General features: G+C 44.5%; 1 protein-coding gene across 10 annotated transcripts in view; it reads left to right on the top strand.

The window, feature by feature from the left end:
* The window catches only part of TENM2 (teneurin transmembrane protein 2), a 979,180-nt gene that overhangs the window by 719,185 nt on the left and 233,421 nt on the right, over positions 1 to 26,574 (top strand). For all 10 annotated transcript variants that reach the window (XM_062189665.1, XM_062189666.1, XM_062189664.1 and 7 more), the window contains one exon: positions 3,025 to 3,263. In XM_062189665.1, the coding sequence (XP_062045649.1) occupies positions 3,025 to 3,263 (239 nt within the window). The remainder of the gene's footprint in view (positions 1 to 3,024; positions 3,264 to 26,574) is intronic.

The following is a 26,574-nucleotide window of genomic DNA, read 5'->3' as shown; positions in this document are numbered from 1 at the left end:
ATATACATGTTAGTATATACAGGGTACTTCAGAAAGTTCAGGGAAATTGTTTCTTTTTTTTTTTTTTTTTTTTTTTGACAGGCAGAGTGGACAGTGAGAGAGAGAGAGAGACAGAGAGAAAGGTCTTCCTTTGCCGTTGGTTCACCCTCTAATGGCCACCGCGATAGCGCGCTGCGGCCGGCGCACCGCGCTGTTCCGATGGCAGGAGCCAGGTGCTTCTCCTGGTCTCCCATGGGGTGCAGGGCCCAAGGACTTGGGCCATCCTCCACTGCACTCCCTGGCCACAGCAGAGAGCTGGCCTGGAAGAGGGGCAACCGGGACAGGATCGGTGCCCCGACCGGGACTAGAACCCGGTGTGCCGGCGCCGCAAGGCGGAGGATTAGCCTGTTGAGCCACAGCGAAGTTCAGGGAAATTGACTTAAAAGTTATTTATTTTGGTACATAAAGAATTGGGGGGGCAGCATTGTGGTACAGGTGGTTAAGCTGCTGTGCCATGTCACAGTGCTGGTTGAAGTCCCAGCTACTGCACTTCCAATCCAGCTTCCTGCTAATATTCCTGGGAAGGCAGTAGAAGATAGACCTTGTCCTTGGGCCCCTGCCACCCATGTGGGAGACCTGGATGGAGTTGCTGGCTCTTGGTGTTGACCTGGCCCAGACTTGGCTCTTGTGGCTGCTGGGGACTTGACCAGCAGATGGAAGATCTCTCTCTCTGTCTCTTCCTTTTCCTTTGTTGCTCTGCCTTCCAAATAAATAAATAAATCTCTTTTTTTTTAAATGTGAAATCTATAGTTTTTTTTTTTCTAGTATATATTTACATGAACTGTTTAAAGACCTCTCAGGTGCATGGCTTTCAAAAATTTTGCTATCAAAATAAATTTATTTTTTAATTTCATATTCCATGAACTTTTTGAAGTTACCTCTCATGTTTTTCCAAGGAGGGAAATCAATGTGCAAGTGTACAAAGTGATGGGAGGGTGGTAGAACAAGTTTCACAGATAGGCGATTGGCAGGTGAGTAGGAGTTGCCTAGGTTTTGTTGGGTGGGCAAGAACAGGAATAGCCTTTGACATAGTTGTCAGTCACATCAGGCTCATTTGATCTCTGTCAAGGATTAAAGTACTCTCAAGGTTTTATCTGGAAGTAGCCAAGATACAAACATTCGCAGTGACAGTCATCCTGCCTTAGCATCCCACTAGGAAAGCCTGCTAACCTCCAGCTGCAAGGGCAGTGTGGTGTAGTCAGTCTGGTTGGAGTTTGAGCCCCATGGATGCTGCTTGCTAACTCTGAGCTTCAGTGTTCCTCTGCAAAACTGGAGTACTAATGGGACCTAGTTAATAGGGCTGATGTGAGGTGGAGGGGCGAGTAAAATAGCATTTCATCGGACTCACTGTGGTGGTCAATAAAGTTGCAGAGATGTGAAAAAAGAAGCGGCTGTGACAACGTGTTGACACCCTAGAACTGCAGTGGAGTAGGACTACAGAGTAGTGAGAGAATCCTATTCACTTGTTAGAGTCTCCCTTGCATGCCGGCCTTTGAGTTGGGTACTGGCAACGTGAAGATGTGCAAAGCACAATGTGAGTCATTGTTTCTAGTCTCCTGCTGCTGGCTGCTCTAGATTCCACTGAACCTGTGCCTTAATGTCTGCTGTGCATGTCCCAGTAGACGAGTCACTGCTTTAAACAAGGTGTCACCAGTCACACTAGAAGTCACATAAATGTGTGTTTAAGACAGAGAACAATGAGTTAGCAGAGAGTCAATGGCCCATGATATGTCGTGGAGTATCCTGACCCCTGAAGAGGACTTTGTCCTCTGCTGTACCATTCCACATGTGTAATCTCACCATAGCTCTGGCTACCAAGGACAGCTTGTTTAACTGATTGGTAAAGATATTTTCAAAGACAGCTGTTTGGTCTACCAGTTAAGATGCCAGTTAGTACACGCACATCTGATAACGGAACGCCTAGGTTCAGTTCCTGGATCTAACTCCTGACTCCAGTTTCCCCCTAGGAGGCAGCAGTAATGGCTGAAGTTATTGGGTCCCTATCATTCCTGCAGAAGACCTGGATAGAGTCTCTGGCTCTCAGCTTTGGCTGCCACCATTGTAGGCATTAGGGAAGTGAACCAGCAAATGGGAACACCACTCCTTTCTTTGTCTCTCTGTCCCTTAAGGAAGTCAAAAATTTTTTTTTGACAGGCAGAGTGGACAGTGAGAGAGAGATACAGAGAGAAAGGTCTTCCTTTTGCCGTTGGTTCACCCTCCAATGGCCGCCGCGGTAGGCGCGCTGCGGCCGGCGCACCGCGCTGATCCGATGGCAGGAGCCAGGTGCTTCTCCTGGTCTCCCATGGGGTGCAGGGCCCAAGGACTTGGGCCATCCTCCACTGCACTCCCTGGCCACAGCAGAGAGCTGGCCTGGAAGAGGGGCAACCGGGACAGGATCTGTGCCCCGACTGGGACTAGAACCTGGTATGCCGGCGCCGCAAGGCGGAGGATTAGCCTAGTGAGCCGCGGCGCCCGGCTTGGAAGTCAATTTTTAAAAAGAAAAAAAAAAAAAGACCAATTTAAAAAAAAAAAAAGGTTATTTTCCAAGACATCACCATGATCCGTGATTCATAGAGGCAGTCTCAGGACAGAGGATTCAGGGGGAGGCAAAAATGGCATAAGAGCAAGGGTCAGGAGAAAGTTTAGGGTAATATTGAGGAGCACAGAGGACTGGATTTCAATCCCTGAACAGTTGCTTGAATTCTCCAAACCTAATTTCTGATCTCTCCCATGGGGATATTATACTATGTAGTGTGCAAATAGTTGTGGCAGAATATTTCAAGTACCTCTCAATAGTAGGCTATAAATACATGATAACTCACGTCATCATATCGTTAGCATCATTCTGAGGGGCAGCTGTTCAGTTTCCACATTTGCTTTGAATGTGGTACAGGATTGTTGTGGAAGATGAACTCTAGATTCACATGTGAAAGTATACAGTAATGCACTTTGTGGTCGTTCTGACCCTGTCCCTTCTCCTTGCAGGCACTTCCTCTTTAAGACGTCCTCGGGAAGCACCCCACTGTTCAGCAGCTCCTCTCCAGGGTACCCTTTGACCTCAGGAACTGTGTACACGCCGCCACCACGCCTGCTGCCCAGGAATACCTTCTCCAGGAAGGCCTTCAAGCTGAAGAAGCCCTCCAAATACTGCAGCTGGAAATGCGCCGCCCTGTCGGCCATAGCCGCGGCCCTGCTCTTGGCTATCCTGCTGGCCTATTTCATCGGTAAGTCAGGGCAGCCTTGACTGCTGTCTCACCTGCCAGTGAGAAGGTGCGGGGGAGGCTGTGCACTTGTGAATGGAGAGCTCCTCCATGATCCGGATGTTAGCTTGTTGGCTCCTGAAAGACATATTCTTGAGTGATAGATAGGAGTATTTTTTGTGCCCCCCCCAAGCCCATTTTAATCTGATGTGTTTCTCCTTCATGATTCTAAATGACATTCATCATTAGTCAAATTAAGCCGCCTTTATCTATCCTTTCTTGGAGCTGAGCTGGGAACTGTCATTCCTGCAGACATAGCCCTCACTCCCAATGTAGTCTCTGGTCTTCATCATTGAACTTTAACCAGGTCTATGTTCTGAAATGCTTGCAACATTGGCTCATCTCATGCAAAACCCAAATAGACAAATAGTGGTCAGCGTGCATGAGAGCAGCTGGGTTCAAAAGCAAGCCCAGGTAGGTAGTTTATTTTCAGAGCTGTGAAACAGAAACAGGATAGAGGGCCTGGAGCATCCTACCAGGTCTTTGAATAGAATCAGTTCTCCCAGGTGCCATTGTTGGCCCGCATGCTCTCCTTTGCCTCTCTGCCATTCGGCTCAACTCTCATCTTCCCGTGTGCGGCTGAATCTGCATCGGGTCCTCCTCCCACAGCAGCTGTGTTCCTGGTGATTTAGTGTGGGACCCACAGAAGCAGGTGGGTCAAGCTGGTGGGCTGCCTTTCTTCTCATGCCACAAATGTTGGTTTGCATCCATGGGGTGGCTACATGCTGATGGTAAGCAGCAGGTGCTGAGAGTTGCAGGGCAAGAAGGCACGTGCCTACAGCAACCTGGGCTGGACACAAAGCCTGCTCGCAACTCCTGTTTCCACCCAGGAGCCCTTGTGCAGCAGCTTTGTCAACTGAGCTTACAGCGGGCAGATCTCCTGGCTCAGGCTGAGGACATGGTGACGTTTGTGAAAGTGTGTTTGAAAAACACTTGATAGTTTTGGCTTGGTTTCAGGGCAGCTATGACAGAGCACCCACATTTGGCTGTGGCAAGTGGCAAAGCAAACCTATAAAACAGTAGCTAAAAGAGGCCAACTCCAAAACAGGTCCCAACATGTAGGCTAAAACTCTTCCCATTTAAAAAAAAAAAAAGGAAAGATAGTCCTGACGATGCTGCCCTTGCCTTCCCCCCCAACATCAGCCATTCGTCCTCACTCAGCAGTGAGGGGCCTGTATAATTCCTTCAGCCCCAGACAGCCAGCATGATGCTGGCCAGAGAAGAAACTGGTTCCACCTAAGCTTCTCTGATAGCAGAGGAGTGTGACTGTGCACCCCAGAGATCTGGGGCCCTGCCCAAGGCAGATGAATAGAAGCCAAAAATTGACATAAATTTTCCACTCTTTCCCATTGCATAGCTATGCTTATCTTCATAGGGAAAAATACATGTTTCTACTCCTTGCTGATTGCGCGTCTCAGGAATGCTCTCCAAAACTGAGAAAACTGGCTGCCTCCAGGGACAGTTTCTTTGTTTATCTGGGGCTTTGCAAAACCCTCTACTTTCCATGGGGACTGAGGCAGGACACCCAAGCACCCCTAATTTGTGGTCATTGTTGCTTCCTGCTTACCTCTGGATGGACAATGGGATGATGGATTGACTTGAGGGAAGGACCAGGGCATCTGCCCGCCCCTCATCCACTTGAGCAGAATCAGGGTGTTGTCTGCAAGTAGTTTCGTGTGCTTCCCCAGGTAGCTGTTCAGAGGCTCTGTGCAAGAAAATTGAATGTGCCTTCAGGGTCTTTGTACCATTTGGCTTTGTGTCAGAAACTTCAGAGAGGGTCCATGTGCTCACTTCTCAGGCTTAATGTTCTGCTAGGCCAGTGGGCACCATGGGGAGGCCAGATATAGGAATTGAGGCACTGCCTGCCTCTGCCAATAGAGTCCCCAGTGTGCCTCCTACTCCACTTGCAGGAGAGAGATAGATGGCTACTGCCTGATTTATTGAGCCTGATAGTTAAAATATAATAGCTTTCTGTAAGGGCGATCATATAAATGGGAAATCGTATAGTGAGAGTTTAATGTTTTAATCGGGTGTGTAACTTGTAAATGATGGATTAGGAAACATATTTATCCTCAGTCTGGAGGCTACTGGAAGCTGGACCTGAGCATCTTAGGATGGTTTATTAGTTTATAATCCATCATTTCCTATTATGTGTGCATTGGGTAAGATTATGCTTTGACTCTAGAGTATTGGAAAATAGTTTATGACTGAAAATGAGTGATGTCACAGGCTGATTTAGCCAGCGTTGATGGCGGTGAGCATGGAGCTACTGGGCTGCCCTCCACCACTGTCCAGGGAAGACCCTAAGTCTGCATTTGCTGTGAGGAGTCAGGATCCCAAGTGCTGGTATTGGCCCCAGCGATCCCTTTCTCCCTGGCCTTGACACAGGTGTCTGCCTTGGGCGTCGTGGTTTCCTAAGGACAACATAAGGGCATGATGCTTATTTACAAACAGAAACTCTAAAGTGCGGTGAGGATTAATTAATGTGTGCAAATCACTTTGAAGACGAAAAGTGGTATATTATTAATTACCAAGCTGCAGGGGCATAAAGAGTGCATTGCAAACACGGAGGAAAGTGCTGATGGGAGCAACCAGTGACCCTCCCTCCCCCCCCCAAAAAAAAAATAGATCAGGGAAGAACAGAAGGGCAATGTAAAAGCAAGGCCCTCCTGGACCTGAGTCCGTTCTGGTTTGCACATGACTCTGCATTTGGCCATGACAGGTCCTGAAATTAAAACATTAGCTCCAAAGGTTATAGACAGGCAGTGAGTATAGGCCTGGCAGGCCCTGTGACAAACAGGTCAAATTATCTTCCTCGCATGTTCAAACCCGTACAGAGAAGACTTTCCCAGAAATGAGCAGTTTGGAATAGCTCAGCCCCTGACAAGTTCTCCCAGAGATCCAGGCATGTGGGTGGGTGTGATCACAGAGTGCCAGCCCTTGTGCAAACTGGAAGACTTGGGGCTCTGCTCACTCAGGGAAGATCCCCCCAGCTCCTGCTCACACTAGCGGGGTGAGAGAACTTTCATGATATGCTCTTCTGTCGTCAGGTTCTGTTTCTGCCAAATTCTCCCAGTGAACAAAATCTCCTGGAGTCACTCTGCAAAGCAGCGAGGACCTCCAGGGGCCACCCTGTGCCTTGCTCAGGCTCTGGCCCAAGCAGCTCCTAGGGAGGCCTGGTTTTAGAGAGTTTGGCCAGGAGTCACAGGAGAGCTTCTGACTCAGGAGTTGTTCTGTCTTCTTTGGGCAGCTCAAAGGCCTTCATGACCTGCAGCACCAGAAGTCCCTCTGTATCCCTAACTTTCTGGATCACGTAATCAACGTCAAGTCTCTTACATGTCTCACATTGTACTCCAAGCATTCTGTGTTTTGCTCTCATAGTATTTATAGCAATACCTGGTTAGAACCCTCTACCTGCTTGGAACTGGAAACAGAAATGTTTCAAGCACTTTTACGTAGTTACTTGATTTGAATCATATTCCCAGTGGCCAGTGTGTGCTGCAGCAGAAAGTAAAATTGCCAAATATGACCATTTGACAGGTGTTGATACTGAGGCCCAGAGGTTCTGAACTTAGCAGGCCCACCAGTGACAGCACCAAGATGAGGCCTCTGGTCCCCTGGTGTGCACTCTGTTTTTTCCCTTGAACCCTCTCTGTGTTTAGTGAAATAAGCCGGTCCCCAAAAGACTAGTATCATATGTTTTCCCTAATTTGTGGTAGCTAATATACAGAGTACAAAACAAATTAATATCTAGAAGTAAAACTGACATTCTGAGACTTGATCATTGTTTACAGGCCTTGTCTATACTCTTGAGGAACAGTAGTTGGAGGGTTGAGCTGGTGACTATAAAATAAACTGAAAGTATGTCAATGTAAAAATTAAAAGAAAAAAATGTATTAGTATTTGTTGTTGTTGTTGTTGTTCTAGTACTATTGGTTGAACTCAGTAATTAACACACAATTATTCTTAGGTGTTTAAATTTTAACTGAAAAGTGATCCCTGTTAAATCTAAGAGTGGAAAAAGAGAGGGAGGAGATGAACAATTTGGAACATGCTCAATCGGACTGGCCGCAAATGGTGGAGTTAGAAATGTGCCAGGGGATTCCAACACAATCCCATCAAGATGGCATGTACCAATGCCATCGCACTAGTCCAAGTGATCAATTTCAGCTCACAATTGATAGTTCTGATAGGTCTAAGAGTCAAAGAGATCACACAAACAAGACAAGTATCTGCTAATACTAACTGATAGAATCAAAAAGGGAGAGAAAGATCCAACAAAAAAAAAAAAAAAGAAAGAAAAAAATGAGGAAGGAGGAGGGAAGGCAGGGTAGAGCATGATTGTGAGCTTGCATTTGTATATGTGAAATACATGGAATTTTTTCACCTTATACAAATAAAAGAAATTTTTTAAAAAAGGATTGAAGTTACTCAATTTCTCAAATATAAGAGGGCTTCAAAAAGTTCATGGAAAATGGAATTAAAAGCTAAGATTATTTTGATGGAAAAAACATTTAACTCTATGTATACAAAAAAAATCTTCAAAAAGTTTATGGAAAATCTATATTATAAAAAAAAAACCTACAAATGAATTTTAAATATTTTGCCCAATAAAAACTTACCTTCTGATTCTGTTTTCTACTAACTGTTTAAAATCCTCACGTTAAGTAACCTAAGTGAATCCTTTGGTAACATTAACTCACCATATCTAGTTTTGCCTTCCTTAGCAAGCAAAAGTCATTGTTTCCTTGCCCTCTGGAACCCATTACCGCCGTAGTGGATGGAAAGGATGCTTTGTCCTGCAGCTTCTGATCTGTCTCCCGTGTTTCTGCTTCCCCCAAATACCTTCTGTTACAGAGGTCAGAAGAAGTTGTAAGCAAAAGCCAGGTAGTAAAAATTTTTGTCTCTGCAGGACATGCGGGCTGTGCCAGAACTTCTCAGCGTGTAGCAGTAGACAGTGCATAGCAAACAAACATGTCCATGGGCTCATAAAGCTCCAGTTAGGGACTCTGAGTCCGAAAGTCATGTGATTTTTCTCTTCAGAGTTTCATTTATTTATCACTTTGAGAACAATTTTCCTGTACTATAAAAATAGTCTTTGTGTGATTTGTTTTCATTTTTTTTTATTTTAAAGATTTAATTATTTATTTGAAAGTCAGAGTTACACAGAGAGGAGAGGCAAAGAGAGAGAGAGAGGTCCATTAGCTGGGTCACTCCCAAGTTGGCTGCAACTGCCAGAGCTGTGCCGATTCCGAAGCCAGGAGCCAGGAGCTTTTTCTGGGTCTCCCACGTGGGTGCAGAGGCCAAAGCACTTGGGCCATCTTCTACTGCTTTCCTGGGCCATAGCAGAGAACTGGATTGAAGTGGAGCAGCCAGGACTCACACTGGTGCCCATATGGGATGCCAGCACTGCAGGTGGTGGCCTTACCCTCTGTGCCACAGCACCAGCCCCTGTGTGATTTGTTTTCAACCATTTAAAATGTGAAACCATTCCTTGGGTAGCATGCCAGGCAAAGACAGGAAACCAAGTGGATTTGGCCTCAGATGGTAGTTGTCAACCCCTGCATTGTTTTATTTCCCCTCATTTCCTAAAAACACCTTCTCAGGGTCTCCACCTTTATAAAAACGTGCTTCCTAACTGGCTAAGAGTCCAACCATATGCCCACTGGACATTTTCTGATGTTGTGATTAAATTTGGGATGAACAGCACCATCCAAAAAAAAAATAGAGCAGGGATGTTCCTCTCTGACTAGTAAGAAACATTCTGTGGGATGGAAACAATTTCTTTGTAATGGCATGGGTTTTAACTAGACCACTGCACACGGCGTTCCAGTCTGCAGAGGAAATGGTCTAGCCATCTTGCCCTGTACCCACATGTCCTGCATTTTCAGTTACCCCACCGCCTCTGCAAAATCATTGCCTGTTTTTGAAAGTTACTCAGCGCTTGATGCTTTCTTTGTTGAGGTTTTCCAACAAGTTTGGACAGGGCTGGGTCATCAAATGATATCATTGCTTTCTCTGTCCTAGACCAGCATTGGAATAGGTCAGGTTTCCATAAATGGTGTAAAGGTTTTTACAGGGCCACCCCATGCCAGGGGAAAAAGATGCTTCTGACGTGTGACTTTGCTGTCTAAAACCACATAATCCTCGAAGTTCTAAGATGAGAGTGACTATGACGCTGCAGCATGAGACAGGAGTGAGACCGGCACCCTGAGTTACAATGCACAACTTTGTCACGTGGTTGAGAGAAAGATAAGCGCATTTATGTCATCCTAAATTAGTTTTTAGCTCTTCACATCTCTGCCAAACTCAAATACACATATATATATTAGAAAGTCACCTTGTCTTTTTTCAGTACAGTAATTCCTGCCAAATGTGAAACACTCTGTTTTAAGTAAGCTGCTCATCGCTCTGTCTTCTGCCACTCCGACTTTGATCTGCGAAGAACGCGGGCCATCAACATGTCAGGATGTTAAAAGTGTGGTAATTTGGGGTGCTTTCAGTTTCTTTTGAAAACAATGAGAGATTATTTTCTATGGAAACTAAAAGCCTACCATGTGTTTAAAGTTGCTACTCTTGAAAATTGATATGTTGAGACTCCTGATGAAGCCTGCGTTCTCGGCTGCTATTTTGTGTATTGTCATCTCGCCGTACAGAGCAGGTTTAGGGAAAACATAAAGAAAATGACAGAAGATGGTGAGAATAGTACACTCGCCTGGCATCCTTTGCGAGGGCGCTGTCTGGAAATGCGTTGGCCCTTGCATTCAAACTCACTGCTCTTGGAGTACTCGGAGAGATGGGTACACCTCACCATCCTGTATGAGCTCCAGTTGTGTATGTACCTCCCGTTACCTAAAGGGCGAAATGCTAATGATTAAATCTGAACAGTCCAGCCAATAACATTTCCAACTACCTCCCCAGCCCCAAATGGTCCAGCAGAAACAAACTGCTGACCACAAATGCGTCAGGGCACCCAGGTGTGCTGCCTGTTCCAGTGTTTGTAGCAGACGTTTTATCTGATGGATATGCTAATGTGCTCTTAACCTGATAAAAAAAAAAAAGTCCCGACAGTGCTCATGCACTGGTAGGTCTTTGGCAGTGCCATCTCATAACTGCACCTGATTTCAGAGGGCCTGTCAATTTACAGAAGGTAAATTAAGTCATCCATTAGCTAGATCTCCATCACCCAGCAGCCATGTGGCAACAAGCATACCTGTGGGTACATGAACGTTGGGAACAGATGAGTTCCTCTGCTTCAGTAAAGAATATGCCCTCTTTGCAAATCCCCCTGTGCAACTTGGGATTTTGTGAAATGCTTCTGTATGGTTATGCGTTTGATTTCCTCTCCCAGACCCCTGTCAGAAGTCAAGAAAGCCAGCAACGCAGGCCTCTGCCGCCCTCATGGGCAGACAGTGGGCATGGCAATGAGGAGGCAGCTTTTGGTCTGAACTTAGTAGAGCATCTTCATAGATAACCAGAGAAGAGTGGGTCGCAGCTGTAATCCCATGTACCCCCAAGATTACGAGATACCAGAGCTGTCTTCTAGCCCGGGGACCTTGCACATTCAGAAGTGTGTGTTGGGTACTTGGACGTGGCGTGTTCACCACCGCTGTCCCTGGAATCCCCAGGCAAGCCTCTGTCTTCGATTTCCTCCCTGTTACACGTGTTAAAATTCTCTTTCTAGCAGTCATGGGTCAGGAGCTGTGAATAGTTATCTTCTCCATGCACCCTATTTATTTGAGGGGACCCCGAAGTATGGATACTATTTCTCCAAACCTTTTTGTTTCCACAGGAAGCTTGTACTTCCCCACTTCTAAGTCTTTGTTTTGTTCACTTGTGCTTGTTTGTGATTTAGGATTTGAGCTCAGCTTTTCATATACTGTAAATAAGTGTTCTGCGTTACCTAACACAGCTACAGAGACTCTTGCTTTGTCTTGGCAATCAGCTTGATGTAATCAAAAGCACTATTATGAGCTTAGATATCAGAGACCTGTATTCGAATTCTGACCTAAATTCATACCTAAAAGCCATGTGATTCTGGGCTGTTCTTTTAATCTCGTTGCACCTTTGTTTCTTAATCTAAAAATAAGAAATAATTCCTGCTTTGTGAGTATGCTTGAAGCCTTCATTGAAATGATAGGTATGGCTTTGCCTGAAAGCCATCACGCCATCCACTATGAGAAGTGCCATTATTGAATGCATCCCTATGAGGCAAAGAATTTCATCAATTAGATCATGGCATGAGTTCTTGGCAGTCACCATTTTTTATTTTGTGTATTTGGAGAGAGGGACATAGATTACCTGGACTGATAGAGCAACCTTATAAATAGACAGCACCACAGCCACAAATGCCTTCTAAGGCACCATCAGTTATGAAGTGGATTCTGCTTTCAGACATGTGAAAACATTAAAAAAAAAAGGGGGGGGGGGGTCGGCTCCGCAGCACAGTAGGTTGATCCTCTACCTGCAGTGCTGAATTCCCACATGGACTCCAGTTCTAGTCCCAGCTGCCCCTCTTCCAATCCAGTTCTCTGCAATGGCCAGGGAAAGCAGTAGAGGATGGCCCAAGTGCTTAGGCCCCTGCACCTGCATGGGAGACAGGGAAGAAGCACCTGGCTCTTGGCTTCTGATCCGCACAGCTCCAGCCATTGCGGCCATCTGAGGAGTGAACCAACGGAAGGAAGAGCTTTCTCTCTGTCTCACCCTCTCACTGTCTGTAACTACCTCTAAAATAAATAAATAAAAATCTTTAAAAAAAAATACCGAGTGTTAGGATCAGAGGAACATCTTGGTACCTGGTACACAACAAAAGCTCAACTAAATGGAGTTATTGCGATTATTATATTAGCTAGCACACCCTGGGCTAAAACCACTGAGAAGAGCAATGGCCCAGGTTCTTGGGCCATTTATTCCCAGAATAGTGAGTAGCATTGCCTAGCATTCAATAGGCAGTCCATAAACATCGGTTGACTTAATGAATGTGGATTAGGTCAGATCTGGATTGGGCCATTTATGGAGGTTATTTTGTAAGTATTCAGAATCCGCATTCCCCAGTTCCACTTGTTCCCCCACGTAAAGGGAAGTGTCTGTTTCCTGATGTTGTGATTGACTCCACTCCTGAATTGCATTTCCGAGTTAGAGTGCATTTAGGCAGAGGAACACTGAGGGGGGCTTTGTAAGCACCACGTTGAAGCCCTCCAGCAGGAATCTGCGATTCCCTGAAATCGAGAGAACTGGCTGAGTGAAACTGGGAAGTGTTTGTGTCTGGCAGACGGCCACCATTTGGCACTCACATTACAAACGTGTAGCAGAATTTAGTTGGAGTTCAAGGTGAAGAAGCAAATAATGGCATAAATCTGAAAGTCTGTTGGCTGTTTCTCTGTAAATGAGGATGTGCTGAGAAATGAAAGCAGTCACTACCAGGCACGACTATTCTGTGGTGAATTAGGTCTGTGTACACGAACCATACAGAGTATTTTGTGTTCTGAAAAGCTCTGCTTAGCTGTATAGCCTCATACGACAGAAGCTTGACCCGAAATAAACTTCTAAAACCTACGTGTTTCTATTAAGGTCGACTTAAACTAGACTTCCGTGTGTTCTCCACTGAAAATTCCTTTATAGAAAATTCATATGTTGATTGTTCAGAATAGACAAACAGAATTTTTGCCTGAGCCCTTTTCTGATCAAACAAATCTTTATTAAATTGATGTCTTATAATAATATTCTCTGTGTTAGGAGACAAAATAGTCCATCAACTGTAGTAACACATTTAATAGCACATTAAAAAAAAGAAGATAATACATTGCCTGTTCCGCTAATTTCATTTTGTGTGTGTGTTATCAACCTTCTGGCCTGAAATAAATAAGTAAATATTAGAATGTGTCAAAAATGGTAATGTAATTGAGCTACGTGTTGGAAAGAAAAGCACTTTGCTGAACAAAAGTATCTTCTCTCCTTGGAAAAAGAAAATTTTAAGATGCATCATGTGTATCTTCTCTGAGAGGCGTGATTTTTTCCACAAACCAGAGCTGCGAATGAGGAGAGGAGAGGAGCTGAACCTCCAGTCTTGGCCTTTCTTTCATCAGGACGTTCTTCACAGGCCCAGCCCTTGGGATGGGTTTTCAGTTGAGTTAGGTCATTTGTGGGAAGATTTGTACAGACGTGTCTGGCACTCCCCTGGAGACTCTGATCTTTATAAAAGAAGGCTATATTACCTTGCTTTTGCCGTTGTGGTCATGATGCAATTCTTTCCATTTGCTTACTTCTATTACACTGTGAGCATTTAAAAGTCATATTAATGAAGTTTAGGGTAGAACTGCTTATGTTCTGCAGGGAAAGGTAAGTAGCAGTATTTCAAGTGCGTTCTCTTCTTGAGGCTACAATAAACGAGATGACGTCTTTCATGGAAGTTGAGCATACCTTTGAATTAGATGAATTTTCAAGAATGATTTTAAGGCTACCTTATGCTCCAAATTTTAAAAACATAGATTCCGAGAGCATTAGCTAAATTTAGAGAATGTGTGTTTAAAGTTTCCTTTAATAAGATTCATAGACTTCCTGAATCTTGATTGAATTATTGGTTAAAGGATTTTTTCCCCCTTAAAAATATTCTTTGTAAATTAGTTTAATGTATCATTAATGATATGTTAATTAAAATTGCACTAAGTTTATATAGATAGGCATATATGTATATATTAATTTTGTGCTTTTTCCAATGGGCAAGAAATTTCATTTTGGCAAGTGATTGGCCAGTTACGTAGTATGCCAGAATGTAAGATATTGATATTACTTACAATTTTTTCCTGAACTGGGACTCTAATAAGCCACCCCATAAAAATAGTACAGTTAGTAGAATTGTTTAGAAAGCCTGGGGTGAGTTAGGTTTTGCATAAACAATAGGAACCATGATGTTGATCAGGCACACATTATAGTGACACGAGGTGTCCGGGTTCCATTTCCCCAGGCCCATCAAGGAGCAGAAGCTTTTATACTGAAAAGCATTCTGTTAACTCCTCTGTCTGAATCATGGTCTGTCACTCTTCATTCTGTAGAAATGTGGGGTGGTCTAACCATTGTACGGTAAAAAATAGAGAGCATTTGTGTCTATCTTTCAACATTCTGGTTTTTGTTTTTCAAATGAAGACAATCTCTCCTCCAAAATTTACTTTAAAAACTCAAATTTCTAAGGAGGACAATGTGGGGAAAAACTGGCCTGCAGTTGGCTTACACTGCTTGGGACCACAGCTGTGAGATCAGGAGCCAAAGAAAGGAAATAAAACAAAAAAATCCTGAAAATAAGAAGTTAGAAAAAGTGTAAGATGCCCTGTGATTAGAATAATTAGAAATATCAGCTAGCAGTATGAACTATGAAATGCCATACATCAAGTAGGATAAAATATGAAACAGTTAAAGACACAAGTTGGGGAGCTGGGGTGGTGAGACCCTTCCTTTGAGATCACACATAATCCTGCATGCTTTCTCGAACCAATAAGTCTGCCCAAGGTAATGAGATGAGGGGCAGTGGCAGAGAATTGCTCGGAGGTGCTGCTTCGCCACCTCATCTTGTATCATTAAACTTTTCGTTCCCTCATGAACTACTTAGATAAACAACAGTGGACAGCTCCACATTTATCCAAATAAACCAGAAAGCTACCACGATAAAGGAAATTGAGTTTATAGACACAGCAGGCTCTTGCCTAATAGATGGGTGTAATGTGTCTAATGTAGAACATCAATCTATATTTCAAATATAATATAAAGGGGACCCTCTAAAAATAATTCACCCTACAAAATCGTTTTTGCACGAAGGGTGGTTTGTCTTCTATTGTTTCTAATTGATATCATGTAATTCAGCTTGCTGAAAATGATGTAAGAGAGGGAAAGAGTGAATGGGTGGTTGGTTCCTAGGGGAACTGAAAAGTTGACGGTCCCACACCACCTGTATCTTCACAGGTGTTGTTGTTGGAATAACCCTTGAAGCCTGAGAGCCAGTATTTGTTTTTTCAGTCAAGTGTGGGTATTCTTGAAAGCCTTCTTCATTTCAATCCTGGTCACAAATCTGGGTGAAGAAAGAGTAATTTCCTATCAGATCTTCCCCTGCCTTATTTTGCTGATCTTCATGGTGTAAAGGAGAGAGTTGAGGTTGTCTTGCATCCTTAACTCCTGATCATGTACAGCAAATTTATGGTCTTCCGGAATTTAGGGAAACCCCTTAACCCCACATGGGGTAGATCTTCATCAGAAATGGGGCATGGATGTGCCCAGACTGGCCCACAACTCATTCCTCACCCATGTCATGGCTGATGGTGGTCAGGCCAAGAGGATAGGGCAGTGAAAGAGGAGGGCTGTGTGCAAATGATGCAAATACACTCACGTGCGCGTGTGCACACACACACGCGCACACACACACACTACCTACATAGACCTTGCCTCAGACGTTTTGTTCCGAACTGTTTTTTCATATGTGCACGTTTTCATGAAATGTTTTGACAGGTGAATTTGGCTTGGCCTTCAGGAAAGCAACTTCGAGCCCTTCTTCCCATGGTTTAGCCTTTTGCCGTGTTTGTTTGCATTTGCAAAGATATGAATACCACTGTTTCTTTTTCCTCCTCTCTCCCCTACCAATATGTTCCACCTTTAAATGTCCTTGGGCCAAGTCCAGATTTATCCTGCTCTGTCAAGCTTAATTTTTTAAAAGTAATATACATAATATGAAACGACAATAGAGTTAATTTCATTTTAGGCTTTTTAAAAATTTACTGGTCTGCCGATCGGCAGCTTTTTCCAGACTCTCACCGCCCCATGCACAAACCCCCCCACCTCTGCCCTTGGTTCTTTCCTTGGAAGGTCATTGAGGTGAAGGTGCTGCCTGAGGTCTCATGGTCTTGGCCCTGTCTGGGAGGAAATGTCTCTATTTCTTTTGTGAGGATGTGAATGCTGATTGCATGGTGTTTTATTCTTCTCTTCAAAACTGACAGGAATTAAGTCTTTTGGAAAGGTCAGTTGACCCAGTGGTGATATCCGTATTGTAGTGAAATACCGACAGCTTGTTTTAATGTCAGAGGCAAATAGGAGAGTGAATCGGATGGAAAGATCTGTGGCTGCATTGATCATGAAGGAAGAGAAAGAATGGTGTGTTGTGTTTGTATGACTAAGTGGTTTATTAAACGAGCTGTGTACCCCACCCAGGGAGAATGCTGTCAAAACATGAAAAATAGTAATAATAATACAGAGATCACAGGAAAGCCAAGTCAGAACTCTCTCATAATTGCATGTCTGAGTACCCTTGCTAATTTTACCCACGCCCTTGAAATTCTTTCTTCATCACACACTATTGCTGTCTCACCCCTACCCAAAATTTTCACTGTGCCTCTGTCTCTCATAGTACCATAAAGCAAGACAACAGAACCCAGAATCCGGCTTATTGAGAAGACACACACTTTGGACTGACCTGGCTCCTGACTTATGGTCACATCCTTCACTGATCAGTTACTAGCGTGGGTTTGCAACAGGCATTTTTGTTGGAGGGGCTGGTTTGGCCTCACTGATGGTGGAAATGTAGACACACTCCCAATGTGGAAGTAACTAGGTGTGAATTTTAGAAACATAGAAGTCTTTGTTTTATAAATAATGCAGTTAAATTTTGGCTAATTTTTCCTACATGTAATAGGCCAAGTGGATTGCTGATTCTAATGGCAAAGAATTTTCTTTGTACAGAAGGAAAAAATAAGTACCACAAGGAAAAAGCAAGCTTACACAAGATGGAAAAAGTATGAGAAAGTTTTTCTTTGTCTATACAATGGATCTTCAAAAAGTTTATAGCAGAAAATAAAAACGTAAATTTATTTTGGTGCAAGAAAATTTGAAATCCATTCATAGTCTTGTCTTTTGTAAAAAAAAAAAAAAGATTTATTTATTTATTTAAAGCCAGAGTTACAAAGAATGAGAGAGTGAGACAAAGAAAGAGAGAGCTTCCATCCACTGGTTCATTCCCCAAATGAGCACAGTGGCTGGATCTGGGCTCATCTGAAGCCAGGATCTAGGAGCTTCTTCTGGGTCTCCCTTGTGGGTACAGGGGCCAAACACTTGGGCAACCCTATACTGCTTTGCTAGGCCCATTAGCATGGAGCTGGATCAGAAGTGGAGCAGTCGGGACTCAAACCAGTGTCCATGTGGGAAGCCAGCACCTCAAGTAGCCGCTTTACCCGCTATACCGCAATTCCGGCCCCATTCATAGTCTTTTCATAAGAAACATTTTCTATGAACCTTTTGAAGACCCCTCATAAATATTTCTGGAATTCTAAAAGGAGGAGGAATATTGTGTCAGGTGAATATTGAGAGAGAATGAAAATTGCCTTTAGTTTGTATAAAACAACAAAGAACCACATGTTCACCGCTGGCCTCAGGTGTAACCAGAAAGTCAAGTTTCATGGTCAGTTCAGAAAATCCTCTGACTTAGATTAAGCTGGTTTTGATTTTTCCACTTGGACAATGAGGCTACAGTTTTAGCCTATATGTTCATCACCCTGTGCTTGACATCCTAAGAGCCTGTCCATTTATCTTCAGAAACCAAAGAAAACAGCATACTGTGAGAAGGGGAAAGAAAGCTGGTGGCCTGGGGAAAGATTACCGTCCTGCTCAACAGGGAGACTTCAAATCTCTCCCCAAAACCTCATGATCCCAGAAGAGTCCTGAGGCTCTTGCATGTGAGGGCTGTCGTGGTGCCTTGACTGGAGGCTTCCCACACGTGCATAAAGACTCTCTGCAGAGAGCAGAATTTCGATTTGGGCTTTTGTGCCTTTGAAGGCACATCAAGAGTAACAATGACATGCTTTCAGTGGAGCCTTGGAATCCTAAAATAAATAATAGGAAAATTGTGGTTTAAAATATAATTCCAAATACTAACTGGGCCCCGCTGCCTAGTTGAGTAATAAGCTTCAATAAATGTGTGACAGGCACAAGGCTCTTCAGTATGAAGAGTAGTGAGGCCTCAGAAGCAGAAATAGGTTTTTCATTACATGAGGGATTATGCTCAGCCTGCCTGTGGAGCCTGTTCGCAGGGCCACAGCTGCATCCTCTACCTGCGGTCGAATTACCCGGTGATGGTAAAGCGGCGGACTTGCTGCCCGAAAGGGCGATTTGTTTTAGGGGAAGAGAGAAAGGTCGCTTTCGGCTGCTTAAGAAGGGATTACCATTGTTTACTACACACTCTGCCTTAAACTTCTCTGTGCTAATGAGCTGCAATTTGAGTCGGTTCCACCTGAGTACCTGCTGAAATTTGCAACTGAGCCTCCAATGGAGAAATAGGATACATTAGGGTGGTGCTTATGGCTGTCTCAATTTGATGCAGGTAGACTCACACACACACACACACACACACATGTACAAGATTTCTTTCTGAAGACCAAACACAGAGTTTTGACTTTGGTTTTTCAAGCAGATGAAACTGCCCATCTTCCCAGTTCAGGGACTCAAAAATGAGCCCATGCACTCCCCAGGACCCCCTTCTGCTTAGGCCTGGGATGGGCCTCTGAGAAGCTCAAAGGAGCTGAAAGCTGAACCATGCGGCCTCTTGGCAACCAAGCAGGCTATGCAGTCTGCAAAGATGAGTATCAGTGGGGATGTGAGGAAGGTTTGGAAGCGCATGTGTAGAAGGGCACACATGGTGATTAATTTCAGATAGGTTTTCTTTTACATGCATGAACACGGTAGTACCTTCTTGAACCCAGTGGAGACTCATTGAAATCTTATACTGCAAGGATCACCACTCAACCTGGGTCAGGGAGCCAGATTTGTTAGTCCTAACAGTTCATTGTATTGGCCAGCTGGACATGGACATAGTCCAGCAAAGGAGCCAGAGTAGTTAAGATCCATTGAGCCTTGTTTCTCTCAGCTGTAAGAAAAGGTTGAAAACAAGTGTGACAATAATGATATCTTCTTCACAGTGGTTCTTGGAGAAGTTTAAAATAGGTACTATATTGGTACTTTTGTTAGGATTACTTTTGCGTATTGATTCAAAAGGAAGCACACCCAGATGCTAAACTGCGATTGAAGGATTGGACTATTGAGGTTCACAGAAAGGAGAGACCCACCAGGGCTGGAGAAGCAGAGGCTGAGTGAGTGGAGGAAGTGCTAGGCAGACCCCATGCAGGGAAGGCAGACAGAAATTAAACTAGGAATGGCCGAGGAGCCTTGCAGACAAAGGAACCAGCAGCTGGGAAGGTGAGAGGCCAGAGTTCACAGGGTCTAGGGAAAGAAATGAGGAAGGCAGCTGGTGAGGAGAGGGATGCCTGCTTACAGTACTGGAAAATAGTAGGGGAGGTAGAGCAGGACGAGATGATAGATGGCCTTGAATTCTGGCAGGAGGTTTAATTTGATTAATTTGGCAACAGGGAGGTGCTTTAAGTTCATAAGCGAGAATGTAATATGATCAAATTATGACATGCTATCATGTCAATTACCTGGTAGTTGCTCCATAAATATTTATTTGCTAATTGATTGAGGATTCAGGATAGATTGGGAAATGGAACAGGAGACAAGGGGATGTCTTAAAGAGCCTGTGGCAATCATCAGTGGGTGTGTGTTATTGGTGAGAGCTCAGATTAGAGGGAGAGCCATGGATAGAAAACTTCACAGGGAATCCATGAGCAGTGTCTTCCAGAGGAAAAAAGATGGAGTTGATACACAGTGTGTATCATGTAAGCTATGCAGATGAAGAAGACAGAAGTATCTCACATGTCCTTAGGTTTCTGCATTGTCAGAGGAGAGAACTGAAAAATTAAAAATTGAGCCACCATCTTTAAATCACCACTCAATTTTCTAAAAGCAGGGTTGGCCAAAACATTTTTTATTGCTGTGTAATTCTACCAGGGCTGGCTAGAAGCCATTCCTTTTTAATGCACTCAGTAAATCTCTGTGCGGTTTCTTTATTATAAGAGGGCCCTTTGATCCAATAAAACCCATCAAGACCCCTTCTGAGGCATTCACTTTGGATTTCGTATAAAAGTGTGTAGAGAAAAAGAGGCACAGAATTGGGTTAAAACTAAACTCTAAAAGGCTAACAAAATTCCTCCACAGCCATGTGCTTCTATGTGGAGCATGTCTTGTGAACCAAGAAGAGGTGCCAGGATCTACATGGAAACTCAGCATACTCATTTATAAATAGAAAGATGCCCCCCCAGGACTTGAAGGCACTCGCCTTGCTAAGAGCAGAGTGTGGTCCTGGGAGTCTGTACTATGGCCCCTTTTGATTTGGAGCAGTGAAGCTTACAAATGAAAATCTTGAAAGAAGAAGCTTGCCTTTTGATCAGCTGGTTAGAGGCAGGTTTGAAATTATGATAAATCTGCTACATATTCACTGTAGGAGTAGGCTTGGACTCTAACGCAGATGCCCGTGTAGCTGCAAATGAGGCTGACTCACTGTCTGCAGACCGAAGGCTGAGATGGATGAAGTTGGTTATGGGTTCACGGATCTGGGCAGAGAGGGCTAGACATCAGGGAACGAGCCTTTGCCCTTCTCCTCTCGCCCTCCCTCTGCCCCATGCTGAAGTCTCTGTTTATTTTCTGTGGTTTCACATTTGACTGACGTGCATGAAGCACTCTCTCAGATGCTAGGTGTCCAGTGCTTACCTGGGGAGTGTGAGAATTAGCCTCGAAACGAACGAAGGTAATTGAAGCCCCAAAGGCACATCAGTTTATGCTATCTGAATTGACTATGAGATGATCCTAAATTTAGTAGATAATTAGGTCTGTGTGCTTTCTTTTTGTCTTCACCCTTCCTCTCACATCTCCATGTCTCCTTTGTGCCATAGGGGAGCAGGAGACAAGGTTTGGCTATGAGCCAGACATTGCCTTTCTGTCCTGTGTTTGGCCTTTTGCCATGGTGCTCAGTTTTAGGTGATCCTAAAGCAATAAGCCCTTGCTTTCCCCACTGTACCCCAGCAGGCACATTACTATGGTCAACCCACCCCTGCTGCCTACAGAGTACTCCTACAGCCCCCACAGAAAGAAGGCCCTTGTGTTGGGTATCATATTTTGTTGGAGAGTCAGTTGGAAACCACCAAGTCCTTGGCTCTATTGTAAATATTATTTTACATAGCACTTAGCTGCACTTGACATACCAGCCAGGTTAGAATCATCACAAAGTAACCGCGGTGTTATTGTCTGCTCCTGGTCCTCTGACTGACAACTCTCTGAAAACCTCTTTCTGAGATAAAGGGAACCTGCTCTTGGGAATTGAAAGATTGCCTGTGAGTTGTGAGACATCCAGGAGAAGTTTCAAGTGGAGTTTGGAATAAAGTGAACAGGCTCTTAACCAGGGGTGAGATTGTAAGAGAACAGCTTATACTGTTCTTGCAAACCAACTTGTCATTTCTCAAGTGTCTAATGAAATAACTGGTATGAATATTTTCATGCAGAGCACCCTCGGCCTCGAGTTTTCCCTTCTTCAGTGCTTCAGCGTCCATACAACAGCCTCTAAGAACAGTGTTTTGCAATCTCCAGACCAAGGGCCCCCACAAAGATCCAGAGGGAAGCATAAATGAGTAACAACTCTAAGACTGCATGTTTTCTAAGAGAATGAGGATGAAGGCTTAGAATGAATGTTCACAGGGAAATGTACTGGGAAACATAGGGCATGAAAGTAAAGTGCAGCATGCCCATACTGTTGCTACACTGACAAGCGTATCTTTTATGCTCTCCATGTGTTAGATGAGCAGAGGGCTTAGCAAGTGCTGTCTCCATGAGGGGAACAAATGTCCCTCTGTATTCAATTTGGGGGTGTTATTTAAAAAAAAAAAACAGGCAATGAGGCCTCTTTTCAGGCTCTTCTTCCTTTTATAACTGCTACTACCATGCTCCTTTTGGCTACAATAGTGCTTTGTGTGAATAGGATGGATTGGAACCCGCTAGGTCTTTATACAAAATATCAAATATTTTGCCATTAAGCTGGCTTGATTTGAAGAATTCTTTGGACAGATCGATGAAATAGTCCAAATATCATTACTCCCTGTTCTGTAGTTTGGATGGAGTCTTAACCTGTCGCCTCAGCCTTTGCTCATTAATGAGGGATTCAAGGCCCAGAGATGTACCAAATTCTTTCTTTTCCTCTCTGGCTGTGTTGCATATTATGCAGAATTATAGTGCTTCAGGGATCCCTTGCGGATGGTCCCCAGGGAGATTCACCCTGCGAGACTCTTTCTACATCAGGGTTCCATTGCCTCTTACTTTAATGCAGTGTATACAAGAACACCCCTGGGAACATTGGGCAATGTCTGCAGATAGTTTTAGTTGTCACAACTGGGAGTTGCCACTGACGTGGTGATGGTAGAGGCCCATGGTGCTGATCAACACCCTGGATGCATTAGACAGCTCCTAAGACGAAGAATTATCCTGCACAGAATGCGGAGACAGAAAATCCCTGCTCCCTCCAACGTGCATACTCGTGTCTTTGTACGTCTTTTTTTCCCTTGTGTACCACCATACCTGAGAAAAGGGCTCAGCCCTATCCATTACCCTGCGTGGGTCACAGTTAGCTCTGCATCACTTCTTCTTCTTGGTGCTATTTTTCATGGTCATTGTCCCATTAAGAGACAGAATTCCATTAAGAGAAGCAAGGGGTGATAAGTTCCAAAAAGTTATGTGTCTCAGCTGGCCAACTTTGTGCTGTGAGTTGTTGCGGTAAAAGAAGTTTGCACTGAATGTATGCTGTGATCGGTATTCCTGAATGCAGATCTTTCTCAGCGCATCCCCAGTGACTTTTCTTGCCGTGAACAGGATGATAAATGCAGTCATTTACTAAGGATCTACTTTGTGCAGAACCTTTACATTCAGTGTTAGACCTAATCTTCCTAGGGGCCCAGGTTTTCTATTTATAGTTCAGGAAAGAGATTCCGAAAGGTTCCATAACTTGCCGAAGGTCATGTGTAGTCAGTGGCTGGGCTTTGGAATTTAAAACAGGAGTCTGTTTAACTCCCAAGTCCATGTTCTGAGCACTTTGTGTATTGCTCTCAACTCATAAATAGGAGCTTGGGTGACTTTGGCCTTATGTGTTTCATCTCCTAGAAGTCCTCAGAGCCACCATGCTTTTAAGGAGGGAAAGAAAATATAGTCCGTCTGACCACACACAGACTGGTCAGCTCCACGTTAGCCTTGTCCTAGGAGCTGAAAGATGGTGATTCCCTCAGCTAGTCCTCTTCTGTGAAAACTGATCATGTAGAGCATACGGGAAGATGGGAAACGGGCAGGGGAACTGGGACAGAAAAGATTGCAAATCTGAAAGCAGTGAGGAGACCCCAATCCTGGTGATTGAGACGGCATTTCAGTTAGGGATGCTTTCAGCAGCCATAGATGATCAAAACCAAGCAGCCGTGAACCTCTTCCAGAGGCTGACTCTGAGGCTCTGTTTCCCTCGCATAGCCAGCTAGATCCCCAACATTGGCAGGTATCAGCATTGCCTACGCTGCTCAAGAGCCATCCAGGACATGGGATCCTCCTGTCTCTCCACTTTACCGTTCCCAGCACTTCATATCCTTTCTTGGTTTGATACCTCATTGTCTCAGGATGGTGGGTGCAGCTCCACACATCATATCTACCTTCAAGGAGGGAAGAAAGAGGAAGGGAAGGATTCTAGTTCTCTCTTACATCAGGAAAACCTTAAACCTCGGCCATACCAGTAGTCCCTACCCCACCCCCCTACACATACTGACCAGTATCATTGCATCTCATTAATCACAGCTGTGTCACATGGTTGCCCCTATTTCAAGAGGGGTGAGAAAAGCTTTCTAGGCCTGTTGAGTAAAGGCAACAAGAAAAAACAAGGTAGGGGTTGTCTAATGCCTCCAAAAACGAGCAGTGCCTGAACAGAGTGATTTTACATTCAAAAGCCAACTTTCTGCTTTTCTGGAAATAGATGCAACAGCTACTATTAGGAAGTCCCTTACTGCTTGTCCTGTGTGGCAGTCTGAAAGAGTGTGTATTAGTTTGCTAGGGAATGCCACAAACTGAGTTGCTTACCACACAAGTTCATTGTCTCACAGTTCTGGAGGCTGGAAGTTCAAGGTGAAAGTGGGGGCGGGGGCCAGGCCCCCTCAAAGACTCCGGGAAAGGAGCTCTTCCAGACCTCTCTCCTGGCTTCTGGTTAGATCCTTGGCTTGTGGCAACAGAACTCTAGTCTCAGCAGGGTGGTTTCCCTGTGGGCATGTGTGCCTCTGTGCCTGAGTGTTCCGTTTTTATTGGGACGCCAGTCACACTGGATTAGGGCCCATTCCACTGAGCTCTTCCTCACTTGAACATCTGCAATGACTGTTTTCAGATAAGGTCACATTCACAGCTATTGGGAGTTAGGACCTCAATGTGTGTTGGAAAGGGGGACATAACACAACCAGTAATGCAAGGTTTTTCTGAATTCTTCTTAATAGGAATAGTAATGATGACAGCTCATAGTTTTGATCATTTACCTTATGCTAAGCAGCTAACTAAGCATAAAAATAATAGATTATCTCCCCCAAATAAAATAATTAGCAAAAGATAGGGCTAGATTTCAATCATGTGTGTTCAAGCCACTGAGTCCTTGCATCCAAATGTCATCTAGACTGTCTTAACCACAGCTCTCTTCATCTTGGGGAGAATAAGTTTCACACTCATAAATGCCAAATAAGGGTAGACAAGTTGATTTTCTTAAAGCTTAAGGTTTTTTTTTCTGCAAAGGCTTTCTTTGCTGCCTTAGAAACACAAATAAAACACTTCATTCTGCACTAGGCATAATGGTTTCCTCTTATTCAAATGCGGGGCCATCTGTGCAAAGTATTTCATTTCATCATTCATTGAAGTTCACTTAAAAGATGAAATCACCCTTAATGGAGCAATGAAATGGAAGGATTCCCAAACTGAAGGCAAATGACTCAAAAATGGGGGGAGGGGTCTGGTTCCTACCCATCACACCTGCCCAGTCTCATGGGTGACCCTGGGTCTGCTCTGACAGCCCCAGGGGCAAAGAAAGTGTCTTGGGGAGCAAAATGAGGCAGCACCTTTTACAGACAAGGCAGTTTCTGGTGCTGCGGTGCTGTGTCCACGCCATCCTTCTGGCCCTGTCAGCCATGGGGAGCTGCTCTTGACCTGGTGGGTGGGGGGAGGCCTCACCTGCTTTCTAGACACTGCTGTGGCTGTTCAGCCCTGCCACTGGTCCTGCTCCCATAGAACAGTCCTTATAGTCTCTTGCAATTACTCAGTGCTCTGCTGTCTTCCTCCTCCTGTGCAGCGAGACCACAAATGGGAAAGCAAATAAAGGACTCGAAGACTTTGACGGAAACTCAGCTTTTTTGAAGGCAGTAGCCCCGCCTTCTCACTCCTCCCCACGTGGGGACAGACAGTGCAGGGTATGAGAGTGAGCAGCAAAGTCATGCTTTATGCTTGTGTGGTGCACAGTGATTCCAAGTGGGAGACAGCATGCGTTGTTACCTGCATTTTCCAACAACGGCAATAGGCTCAGGTAAGGGAAAGATACACAGCGAGGAAATAACAGGTCTGAGACTGGTACATGGGGAGTAGGTCTGCAAATGCTGAGCTCTCTGATAATAAAATTCAGCGCCGCCGTAGAAAACTGTAAGGAGTGCTTCTAATTTGAGGTGACAGAAGCTTCTAGAATCAGAAAAGGAAAGAATTTCACATAGAGGGCCAAGGCGCCTCTTATTCCAAGCACTGTGCCTCATGGAGAAGTCTGTGCAGTTGGAGATGCGTGAGGAGTTCAAGTGACTTCTCCTGTGTGGCTTTCTTTAGTTTGGGATTTGTTCCCTTCACAATTGCTGCTTTGCTGTGGAGTGGGTCTCCCGCCTGTTCTCAGAGGCAGAAAACAGCCGCGGGGAGGGGTCCTGCCATTGAGAACCAAATGGAGCCTCTTTCACAAGCAGCGGAGGGACCAATGACAGCAGCTGATGCTGAGACCCAGTGGCGATGCCTCAGGTTGCCCGCTTCATTGCATGCCTCCTTTAATTCTCCGCACATACTCACTAGTAGAGGTCAGAGGCCGCATCCCCATTTGACAGATGGGGAGACTGAGTCTCAAAACCTTCAGTAATGTGTCGAAGGCTGCACAGCTGGGGACAGGCGAATGTCGCCTGCAAACTAGGAGGCCTAAATTCTGCTCCTCCCTCTGCCACTTGTTCAAGTTGTGGCCATGGCTCAGCATTGACCTTCAACTTCCCCATCATAATAACCACAGCGTTAATCCAGCGCTCACCCTGTACAGGTCGATCAGGCTTTCCTGCAGCATCACATTTAA

Source organism: Lepus europaeus, chromosome 4 (assembly GCF_033115175.1).
Source record: "Lepus europaeus isolate LE1 chromosome 4, mLepTim1.pri, whole genome shotgun sequence".
Lineage (NCBI taxonomy): Eukaryota > Metazoa > Chordata > Mammalia > Lagomorpha > Leporidae > Lepus > Lepus europaeus.
The sequence above is the reverse complement of the archived record's forward strand: the minus strand, read 5'-3'. Positions and strand labels throughout refer to the sequence as shown.